The 11278-nt window shown below is 47.0% G+C and overlaps 1 protein-coding gene across 2 annotated transcripts; it reads right to left on the bottom strand.

The window, feature by feature from the left end:
• Positions 1 to 96: 96 nt before the first annotated feature.
• On the bottom strand, positions 97 to 8718 carry LOC118086692 (cytochrome P450 2G1). Of its 2 annotated transcripts, none has more exons than XM_035118617.3 (9): positions 8433 to 8718; positions 7556 to 7718; positions 6013 to 6162; positions 4632 to 4792; positions 3132 to 3308; positions 2723 to 2864; positions 2386 to 2573; positions 1841 to 1982; positions 97 to 583 (listed from the first exon to the last, which is right to left on the bottom strand). In XM_035118617.3, exons 1-9 carry the CDS (start codon positions 8601 to 8603, stop codon positions 402 to 404), a joined length of 1476 nt encoding a protein of 491 aa, XP_034974508.1. In that variant the 5' UTR covers positions 8604 to 8718; the 3' UTR covers positions 97 to 401. The 2 variants fall into 2 exon arrangements, with proteins under 2 accessions (XP_034974508.1, XP_088528918.1); XM_088672792.1 differs by lacking the exon at positions 97 to 583 and adding an exon at positions 784 to 1048 and having other exon boundaries at positions 8433 to 8688.
• Positions 8719 to 11278: the final 2560 nt, after the last annotated feature.

Below are 11278 nucleotides of genomic sequence, written 5' to 3'. Positions count from 1 at the left end.
TTGCTTCCAGCCCACCACCTACTGCTCCCTTCCTGAATTCCACAAACCCCTCTCCTTCATATCCTTTTTGCTGCTTTCGCTCATTCCACGCATTCATTTCACTTACTCATATTTATTTAGGATTCCATTCCCAGCAGAACCATTCTTGTTTGGCAGGAGGAACCTACAGTTGCTTCCATCCAACGCCACAGCCTGTAAATGAGCCCTAAAGTTCTTGCAGAAGTGGGGCGTGGGAACCTCAGGAAAAATCCACGGCCATCAGACAGTGCACCCATCGCCCCCACTTTCTGTTTGGCCTTTCATCAGTTGTCTTCCAGGGGGCGGGGGGGGGGGAGATAGGTGCATTCTCTCTCTCTTGTCTTTCCCAAAGGCACATCTCGTACACCAGTGGGCCTGATGGTTCAGCGAGGAATGAGACACAGCTGGTACTGGCGGGGGGCCACCCCAAACCCACTATATTCCGGGGTGATGTCAATTTCCTCAGAGGCGATGGGAGACATTAGGGTAAACCTCTGCAAGATGGTGGTCAAATAGAGGAAGAGCTCCATCCTAGCCAAGCTTTCTCCAGGGCAGGAGCGTTTCCCTGTGGGATGACAGCAGGGGAGAAATCAATGAGCAGAATTGTTTTAAGCAGTGCTCACTCCAAGGGGTACTCAAGGGTACACAGTACCTGTACATCTCTCTCTCTTGCTTAAAAAGTGTGGCACTTATTGTAACAATTTCATGGGGAAAAAAGTATTGGTTTTAAGAGTTGTTTTAGATGTCAGAGCCCAACTTGTTTGATTTTTTTGAAAGGAGGTAAGAGGCAATAGACATCCTCTGGAGGCTGGGGGAAGTTGAATTTCTCAGAAATTTCAGGGTGTTGGGTTGGCTCAGCTATGTTCAGACCAGCAGTGGGGCATCTCCAATTAGGCCTGTCAGACTTTACCTTTTGGCCCCTGAAGCCCCTTTGGCCAAGCCACACATCCCATCCTACCTTTGGCATCATGCATGATGTCAGGTGTGGGGCAGGTAGAGATGTGGCTGGGATGAAAGGGGTTTGCAGCACCTGAAAATAAATCCCTGTGCAAAGTGGTTTTGTTTTGGTTCTTACATTTAAATAAATAGCGAGAAAAGAAAGAAAGAAAGCCTCATGGCTGCTGGAACCAACAGCAAGTGTCTCTGTACCTTCCTGGCCACATTTCCTGAGTCAGAAGACTCCTGGGAGTGATGCTCTTCCCATGAAGCCCTGGGACATCTTTGAATGAAAAAGGTGGCCGGTCCCAAGGGCTGTTTAGCTGTACCAAAAAATATCATCATGTTGGGGAGAAGAAAGTGAAACATGGGATAAATGTTTCATGTAATCCTAAGCAAATTTAGTCAGAGGTAAACCTAAATTTGTTCAGTGGGACTTACTTCTGAGTAAACATGCTTAGGAGGGCAGCACCCTTAACAAACTGTGGCTCCCAGGATTCTTTGTGGAAAGTAACATGGTTTAAGCATGCTTTAAATGCATGGTTTGTATGCAGCCCATGATGACTCGGGAAGGGTAATTCCCAATGAGTTGAATGGGCCTTACTCCCAGGCAAATGTGTAAAGGAATGCAGCCTAAATTACTTTAACTGACATGCTGTCATCATGCAGTCAGTTCAAAGACCAAGATGATCGGCTGTTTAGCATCAGTGTATTTGATGAGGGTTAGCAAGTTTGGTTTTTCATTACATCTCCAATATTAAAAGATAGGAATATTGCTCTGGGTATTTAGTTTAGATAGATAGATAGATAGATAGATAGATAGATAGATAGATAGATAGATAGATAGATAGATAGATAGATAGATATGTTATTGTGCAACACTCACCTGCAGAAAATGCTATGAAGGCAGGAGATTTCTTAAATGTGCCTCCCTCGTCTAGGAAGTGCCCTGGATCAAAGGTCTCTGGTGCTTTGAACTGGGTGGGATCATGCAGGACAGTATTAAATACAAAGAACACAAAGGTACCCTAGAAAAATGGGGCAGAGGTGAGAGGAAAGAGAGAAAAGGAGATATAATTCAGATAGTGGCTTTGTGTGCCTTGGTGTGGTGAGTTTTTGGGCTCCATTGAATGAGTTCTGGCTCCCCTCCTTGAACCGTTTCCATCCCAGCTGCTCCTTTTAAGAACCTTATAACAACATCCTCCATCCCTTCTTTCTCTAGTCTTTTAGATTGGAAACCTAGGGGTACACACTATCTTTTTTATTGATCTGTAAACTGCTTTGGGAGTCTTTTCAGCTGAAGAGCAAGGGAAAAGTGCTTTAAATAAAAGTTCTTGCTGGAAAGAACATGCTGGGCTAAGATGGGCCCCCTTGCTCTGATCCAGTTGGATGAGTTTTCATGTTCTGATTTTGTCAGCTGAGTGCACGTACCTTAGGAATTGTGTATCCCATGAACTCTGTATCACATGTCACAGAATGGGGAATCCCAAGCGGGTTAATATCAATGAATCTCTGGATTTCGTGGATCACAGCATCCGTGTACGGCATCTTCACCCTGTCTTCCATTGCAGGGGCCCGGTTTGGCCCAATGACTTGTTCTATCTCCTCTTGGATTCTCTCTGTGATGATGCAGCCATAGGAGGACAGATTAGTAAACTGCAAGGCTTGGGTGAATTTAACACCTGCTTTACTGGTGGCCAAGGGAGTGACATTTCCTGCCATGACACCTGCTCTGCTCCATATGGGTTCCTTTCCCAGCTCAACTCACCAGTGATCTCGGGGTACTTTGTGAGGAGCAGGAGGCCATATCTCAAGGTGCTGCTGATGGTCTCAGTCCCAGCGAAGAACAAGTCGAGTGCAGAGACAATGAGATTCTCCTGGTGGAATTCAGTGCCAGGAGTTCCTCTCTCCTACAGGCAAAGGAAGCGAGGAAAGCAAGTGGAAAATGAGCTGGAAGTAGAATTAAAAATGGAAGTTCTGCACAGCAATGATATTATCCAGCAATGCCCTTCCCTGTGCCCAGGATCATTTATACAGCTCACACCCAACTAAGTTCCATATTGCACAGATACATCTCCACCGTGTTACTTAAAAGCAAAGGAACTTAGCAATTGCAGGGCAGAATTATCCCCTGCCTCCTGTTTGCCTGGAATTGCTGCGGGCGGCAGCCGACATACCCGACACATCTGGATGAGGAAGGTGTCGATGTAATCCCGAGGACTGGCTGGGTCCAAGTTGTCCTCATGTTTCTGAACCATCCTGGCTGCGAATTTCTTTTGCGCCTCATAATTCTCAAAGAGCCTGTTGTGTGGACCAGGGAGGTGCTTCAAGACTTGAGGGAAGAGGCCATAGAGCTGGGTATTCAGAAAGGAAACCAAATCAGAAGCGAAAGGAAAGCTGCTTCTCCCTTCAGTGGGCAAAATGTACCTGTCAGTGGGAGTGGGGAGCTGCTTCCAAGTCTACTGAGTGGAGCCATCAAAATATGATGGAGCAGCTTACTTTTTGTTTTTATTAAAGCTTTCTGGGTTTACAAAAGTATGTGCAATGTCTCTTTTTTCAAGTTACATTTTCTACAGATCTGTTTCATTTGTTGAGACATTAGTGCTACATTAGGAAGGAAAGGGGGAAAGAGGTGGAGGGGGGCATGGTGGGTGGAGTGGGGTCGGGTGGCAATGTGTCAGCGTCACTTGTGTGGGTTCTCTTTACTACTCATAGTTGGTAAAATTTGCACCTGATGCTAGGACACACTCGGCCCTGTGAGTGGTGCAGCTTTGATCTAAGAGGCAGTCTTGGACTTTGTGGGGATTTGCACCAAAAAGACTCAGGACCACCATGAGGAACAGCACCACCAAATTAGGGTTAGACATGAGAAAAGTGTGGAATGATTAATGGGAAGACATAAAAACACTGCACAAGCAAAGCAGGATAAATACAGGATGAACACTTGTATGGTCTGCTCATGTAGAAATCAGAAAGAATGCTAATTCAAGACTGGATATATTATCAGCTCCACCTTTGTGCAAGCAAATCAGGCTGAATGGTCAGCAAATAAGATCATCCGGAGGAGTCCTTAATTCATCTAGAAGAAGCCCTCTCCTTTTCTGTTAGACAGCCCTCTGTTTTGGAGGGCACTCCAGAGTGACTGCTAGCTCCCATCTTTATCCATTTAAAAACATGTATCACTCAAGGGAGCTTAAGAATAAATACGCAGCATGGAGTCACAGGAGTACAACAACAACAGAATCTGTGCAGAATAGGAAGGATAATGTACAGAGAGCTGCAATTAAAGCATTCAGTATCTCAGTTATGCAGAAGCTCCACAAGCCAAACGACAACCCAGCCATATACTCAGAAATAAATACCGTACTCAAGTGAACCATTTAGCCTAGTGCTAAAAAGGTAAGGAAGGTGCCATGTTGATTTCTCCAGTGCAATGATAAAAAGGGTCTCTCCCACAACATCCAGTTCTCTTATACCATAGAGGGGTGGTTTTTTGGGTGTGTGTGTGTGTGTGTGTGTCTTATTCCTTCAAACCCTGAATCATCAAGAGGAAGGATTATGCAAGAAGGGAAGCAGAAACCACTCTTCAAGAAGTCCAAATATTTTCCTTGCCAGCCAATAACTGCTCAGTGCTTGGGGGTCTTTGCCACCCATTCCAGCCCTCCATCTCTGCCCACCTGCACCCATACAGTGTCCACCCGCCGGAGATTCTCTTGGATAAGGTTGAGTAGGGTCTGGAACTCCTGGTCGCCATACTGAAAGCGCTCCCCAAAGACCACAGAGCAGATGATGTTGGACACGGAGCGGCGCAGGAGAAAGGTGGGGTTGAAGGGGGAACCTGGCAGGAGCAAGGGAAGAGAAAAAGGGATGGAGGAGGAGCAATGGAACTGCCTGCTTCTGCACCAGAACTCTCTGAAAGCTGGAGGTGAGGGGCAATACCAGGCCCATGCTTGAGTGCTGCAACTGGATCTGAAGCCAAAAACCAGCACTAGCTCCATCACACAGATGATCTGGGTTCTATCTAGAGTGGGAGTGAGAAGCCGGTCTTGATGACAGAATTCTTTGCTGCCCAGCCTGTAAGATACTCATTTTAGGCAAAGATATTTTACAATATTGTCATGGCAGAGGAAGCCAATTTGATGCCCTGCAGATGTCGTGAGACTACGACTCCCATCTTGTTCGACCATAGGTCCATTCTGCCTGGGGCTGATGGGAGCTGTAGTCCAAAGACATTTGGAAGGCACCATGTTGTCTGAGCTATGCCAATTGTTGATTGTGAACCCCCCCCCCCCCAAATCAACCTGGTAGCGGGGAGAATGAACACCTCAGACCCATTCCTGTGACTGAATCACAGATTCAATTGCCATTAGATTATTGCAGAGGAGGGTGACTGAGAGGATCATGGGTCTGGAAAAACCAAGCCTTATGAGGAACGGTTGAGGGAGCTGGGTATGTTTAGTCTGGAGAAGAGAAGACTGAAAGGAGATGTGATAACCATCTTCCAATATCTCAAGGCCTGTCACATGGAAGATGGAGCAAGCTTGTTCTCTCCTGGTCCGGAAGATAAGACTTGAACCAATGGCTTCAAGTTACAAGAAAGAAGATTCTGACTGAACATCAGGAAGAACTTTCTGACAGTGCAGTGGACTCCCTCAGAAGATGGTGGACTGGGGTGGGGTAACATCCAGTGAGGGCTATTAACTTCTTGATCTGCTTCCCAGAAGTATCTGGCTGACTAATTGACAGATCAAGATGCTTACGGTAGGAGATGGACCCTTGCTCTGGACCTGGAGAGTTTTCCTTATGCTACTGTGTTCTTTGCCATGGCCTCCTTGCCTCGGGGCCATTTTAACAGACTTGAAGGAAACAATAAAAACAGTAACGTGTGTTCCAAGGGCATGAGGAACAAGGAATGTTTTAGACTGGAATCATGTGTTTGGATTTATATACTGTTTCAATGTTCCAGCATTCGGACCCTTAACATATGCCCAGCCTAGCTGACGACAACCCTTTGCCAGAAATCTGCCGCTTCGGACTTCAAGGAACAAAGATCCAAACCTTGAGTTTTCCTGAACTCCTCCGTCAGGAACTCGATTTCCTCCTTGATCCGCTCCTCAATGGACCGTTTCCCCATCCCAAAGTTCCGGAGGCTGGTGAGGGCGAAGCGACGGAGCTGCCTCCAAGTCTCCCCATTACTGAAGGCGATGCCTAGAGGGAAGAAAAAGCGGGCAGAAAAAGCACACCTACAATAAACCACTGAGCCTAGGGCTTGCTGATCAGAAGGTCGGCGGTTCGAATCCCTGTGACAGGGTGAGCTCCTGTTGCTCGGTCCCAGCTCCTGCCAACCTAGCAGTTCAAAAGCACCTCAAAATGCAAGTAGATAAATAGGAACCGCTACAGCGGGCAAGTAGATAAATAGGAACCGCTACAGCGGGAAGGTAAACGGCGTTTCCATGTGCTGTTCTGGTTTGCCAGAAGCGGCTTTGTCATGCTGGCCACATGACCTGGAAGCTATACGCCGGCTCCCTCGGCCAATAATGCGAGATGAGCGCGCAACCCCAGAGTCGGTCACGACTGGACTTAATGGTCAGGGGTCCCTTTACCTTTACTTTACAATCAGGCAGGCTGGGTACAGAGGAGAAAGGCAGGCAAATCATCCTTCAGCTTGGGGATTCCTGGGCATTATAGGCTCACCTCTGCCAGCGAGTCTTGAAACATTCTCAAGTGATCAGGCCAACGATGCTCCCCTACATTTTTTTTATTTACAATTGTGGAGGGAGCTTCTTGCATTTGGACCTCCAAGGGGCTCAGGGCAGCAGCTGCAGCAGCATACACGGGCCTGGGCTCAGGAGCAGACAATGCAGGTGACTGTGCGGGGCAGTGCCTGTCTCAGGCTACTGCCTCAACTAATCACTGATGCAAATAGGTGCCAGCATCACTTGTAAATAGGTCAGCACTGATTGGCATGGCCAGCATTGTGTTTACCTCCCCTCCCCTGTTCTCACTGTGGCCAACCAGATGTCCACTATGGGAAACCTGCAAGCAGGACCCGCTTGCAAGAGCCCTCTCCCTTCCAGTGGTTTCCAGCAACTGGTATTCAGAAGCATTGCTGCCTCCAACTGGAAGCAGAACAGAGCCATCCTGGCTAGGAACCATCCATAGCCCTCTCTTCCTCCTCCATGAACTTCTCCAACCCTGTTTTAAAGCCATCTAGGTTGGTGGCCACCAATGCCTTCTGTGAGAGCAAGTTCCATAGTTTCTTACTTGTCACACCCACACCATACATTTAAGATAGTTAAAGTGGTATGAATGTTTTGTGGGGGATGTGACCATTGTCAGTCAGGGTCGGTAATACTACCGGTAAGCAAGATGGAGCAGTGGTCTAAATCGGGATATGGCAGCATCCTATATTATATTCAGTATTGTGGGCCCTTATTCTGCGTGGCCCGAATCATAGGCACAAGTCCTCCCCGTCTGTACCCCCACCCCCCACCCCTCAAGGACTAGTAGTAGCAAGCAGGGGATAGTAAACAAGCATTAAGTAATGGCAGCGAATCAGAACCAGAAGCAGACATGCAGTGCAAAGAAAAGTCCCACTCACCATAGCCTTTGCTTGTCTTCTCCACAATGGAGAGTTTGGCCCGAGCCCCAAATTCCTCCGCTTGATCCACAAGGGCAGCCTTCACCATTTTGTAACCACAGAGCACTACAGCCCTCTGGGATCCAAGGTAGATGGTGAACACGTCTCCATATTGCTCTCTGAGCTGCACCACAGGTGGCAAAGGGAGAAAACAGAAGCTCCGTTTCAGGGCTAGCAAGATGCACTTTGATTCCAGTACAGTATATTAGAATCGTAGAGTTGGAAGGGTCATCTAGTCCCACCCCTGCAATGCAGGAATCTCAACTAAAGCATCCATGACAGATAGCTATCCAACCTTGCTTTTTCTTTTAAAGGCATTCAGGTTGGTAACCATCACTGCCTCCTGTGGGAGAGAGTTCTGTAGTTTAACTATGCCCTGGTGAAGACGTACTTCTTTTTATCTTCCAACTAATGAACATGTGCAAATGTTACACAGTTTTGTGATGATGGGCCTGTGCCCTGAGTCGTTCGAGTTTTTATACGTCCCTGCCCCAGACCCTCTTTCCAATGCCGCATTTCTGCCCCAAAATATGTGAGGAAATAAAGGAAGAAACAGTGATTCAGGTTATGGACAGGGAGTGTTTCTCTCCCTGTCAGGAAGCTGCAATAACCCTCTCAATCTTCCGAGATTAAGGAGAAGCATTTGCAGGCGGAGGTTTACAGTTTCCAGATGTGCTGCTTTGCAGGCGCAATGCTGAAAAGCAGATGGGAACAAAACAAGTCAGCCCTGGCCTTAGTCTGCCCTGCCCCTCAGCAGCCACCTCTGCCCACCCCCTCCATTGGTCCCAAGGGAAAGGAGTTGCTTTGCACCCAGCAGCCAAGCTCCCCAAAAGCTCACCTTCAACAGGCTGTGCAGCAAGGAGGGCCCTTTCAGGTGTAGCAGGCTGCCCAGCAGAGGCCAACTGGGAGGACCTGGGGGAAGGTTTCTGGGGCAGTTCTTCTTCCACAGCAGAAGCAGCAAGAGGAGGAGAATGCCCAGGGCCCAGAAGACCCCCAGACAAGTCCTCATCCCTTCCCTCTCTCTCCCCCCCCCAAAGCCAGGCTCCTTGTTCCTGACTTCTCTACGCCCAGAAGGAGGAAGAGGAAGTGAAAAGGAGGCAAGTAGTTTGCTATAGTCACTGCTGGTGATGATTGCAACACATCCTGAAATACTGCCCGAGGAAGGAAAGACTAGGAAGTGAGTCACTTTCCAAGCCAGGATCGAGGTTTGTCACGGAAAAAAAACAAACCTCAGGCACGGAACAGGATCCTTTTGCCTTGTTTTCCTCAATGAAAACCAGTTGGATGCAAGAGCTAATTTCTGGCAATTGGTGTAGGAAGTGGCAATCTAGAGTTCCAGCTACTTATGGAAACCCACCCTGCCCTCATTGTACATGGCATTATTACCTGGTACATTTCCCACCTGAGAGTGGAAAAGAGAGTGACTTGCCCAAGGCATGTATGTAGCCAGTCGATCTGAGGGTTGATGAAGTCACCCATTACCATGTTATGACAACATCTCCTCTTTTGGATGCCACATTGATTTTATTTTTCATCTCAAGATCTCCGTGTGCATCTTGAACATCTGGAGGGTCACAGGCTCCCTCCCACTGACCTAAAAGAGAGAGGTCCTGCCTCAAACCAGGAACCAACTTCTTCCCTTTGTACAGTACCTTTCCTCAGAACAGGAACAAATGCTTTCCTTGTGGAAGACATTGTGTTAGCACCCTGGGCACAAGGGCCTCATTCACACAGTGCATTTGAAACATTATTGCACCACTTGAAACAACAAGGCTTCCCCCAAAGAATCCTGGGAAGTGTAGTTTGTTCTGGGTGTTGAGACTTGTTAAGGTATTAATTTTGATAGTAATTAAATCAAAATCTGAATCAATATAATCCATTGCAAGAATTAGCACATCAGAGATGCTGAAGAATTATTTAGTGTTTTTCTCTCAAACAACAGCACATAATGCTCTCAACTAAAGGAGTGTTACCGTACTTCCACTCTTAAAATAATGCAGGAAGTATTCAGCTATGTTAATATGATGAAAATTAATTGTGTGATCCTTTTTTTGTCTTCTGAGAACTAAGCCTCATTGAGTTAAATGGAACAGGATTATATCCCAAGGGGACGTTAGCAAAGAAATACTCCCACCCGCTTACCTGGGAGTAAACTCTGTGGGAAATTGTGGGATTTGACTTCTGAGCAAGGGTGTTTCGAAACCAGACTGCAAGACCGTAATCTGATAGGCTAACAATTCCAGTTGCATCTGTGAAATCTGTCCAGTACAGTATATCTTTCTGCTGACCACCAGGCGTCCTCCCTTAGAAGAAAGACGTTTTAAAACCCATGATTCAAGCCTAAACACCACAACCAGATTTTTGCTTCCCTAAGGAGAACTTTCTTGTTTTATTCTGCATGGAGGGATTGCGGAAATGCTGGTGCCTTGTACAGGACAGTGGGTCTTTTGGACGTGAACGCAATTCCTGTGCACCTTTTACTCAGAAGCAAGCCCATCACCGCTCCTTGCCTCCCTCGTAAACTGGGCTTGGCAGCTGAGGTAGTCCCACAACCCAAAACACCTGCTCTATAAGGGCAGGGTTCCTCCAAGGATCGCAACAAGGTCAAGCGCACGTGAAGCGTCTAGAAGACACGTAATGATGCAGAAATGGTTGCAATCTAGGGACATCAGAAGCTGCAGCATCCGACAGGAGGGTCTACTCGAAAGTAAGTCCCGTTGGTGTCATTGGAGGCTGATGCAGAAATCATGGGCAGTAACATTCCATTAAATCATTTCCAGCTGCCGACACAGAGCAGAGCAGAGCAAAGCGGTTCTCCCTTTCCTGCCTGATTTTGCCTCCTTCTTCATTCGCTACACCTGTGCAGGTGTTAGGAGGAACGCGATTGGAGGAGAGATGAGGGCGGAGTCGGAGTCCTCCGACATCTCAAGGCTCAGTGTTTGCTATAAAAGGCTGTGCAGGGAGCACAGTTCTCCGTTCGCTTTGCGTTGGGGTGACTAAAGGGAGGAAGGGTGTGTGGAATTGAGTTTGCTAGGTAACAAAATAGCTTGATCATCTAAGGGTTCTGAAAAGTAGAGAGGGATTAGTTTAGCAAGGGACTTGTTTTGCAGCATCTCCTTAACATAGAAGTTTCTGCTCCTGCCTTTGAGGCAGTCTTTTTAAAATATATATATATAATTGAAAACACCTTTTGAAGAACTGCAGATAATTTTTTTTAAGCTTTTAAAAAATCAGAGTGGGAAGCTTAAACTTGGAATTTCCTACCCCCCCCCCAAAAAAAAACCCAAGGGTGGAACTGAAAGAAATTTGTGTTTTCCTCACCAAGAATCAACAGCAGTCCACCCAGCAAAGTGGTGCAATTTACAGAGGAAAGATTGTGCTCTTCTAGAACTAGGAAAAAAGTTGATGCACCTATAAGGTCATAATTGATGGGTCAAAGGACCTCTCCAGCTGTGGTAGATATATGCAAGATAATAGGCTGTGAAGTTTGGCCCTCTTACACATAGTCAGAAAGTTTGCTGTCTGGAAGGGGCTGAAATATGAAGAATGGCAACCTCTAATACAGAGTTTCTGAGACCTTCCTCACCAGGCTTGCCTGAAAGAGCTGGAAGTTACTACCAGTCCCAGAACAAAATGGCAATAGAGGGAGGTGGGGTTTGGCATAACCAGCTGGAAATCACAAGT

Source organism: Zootoca vivipara, chromosome 6, assembly GCF_965207765.1.
Source record: "Zootoca vivipara chromosome 6, rZooViv2.hap1.1, whole genome shotgun sequence".
Taxonomy (NCBI): Eukaryota; Metazoa; Chordata; class Lepidosauria; order Squamata; family Lacertidae; genus Zootoca; species Zootoca vivipara.
This window is presented reverse-complemented; position numbering and strand designations above follow the sequence as displayed.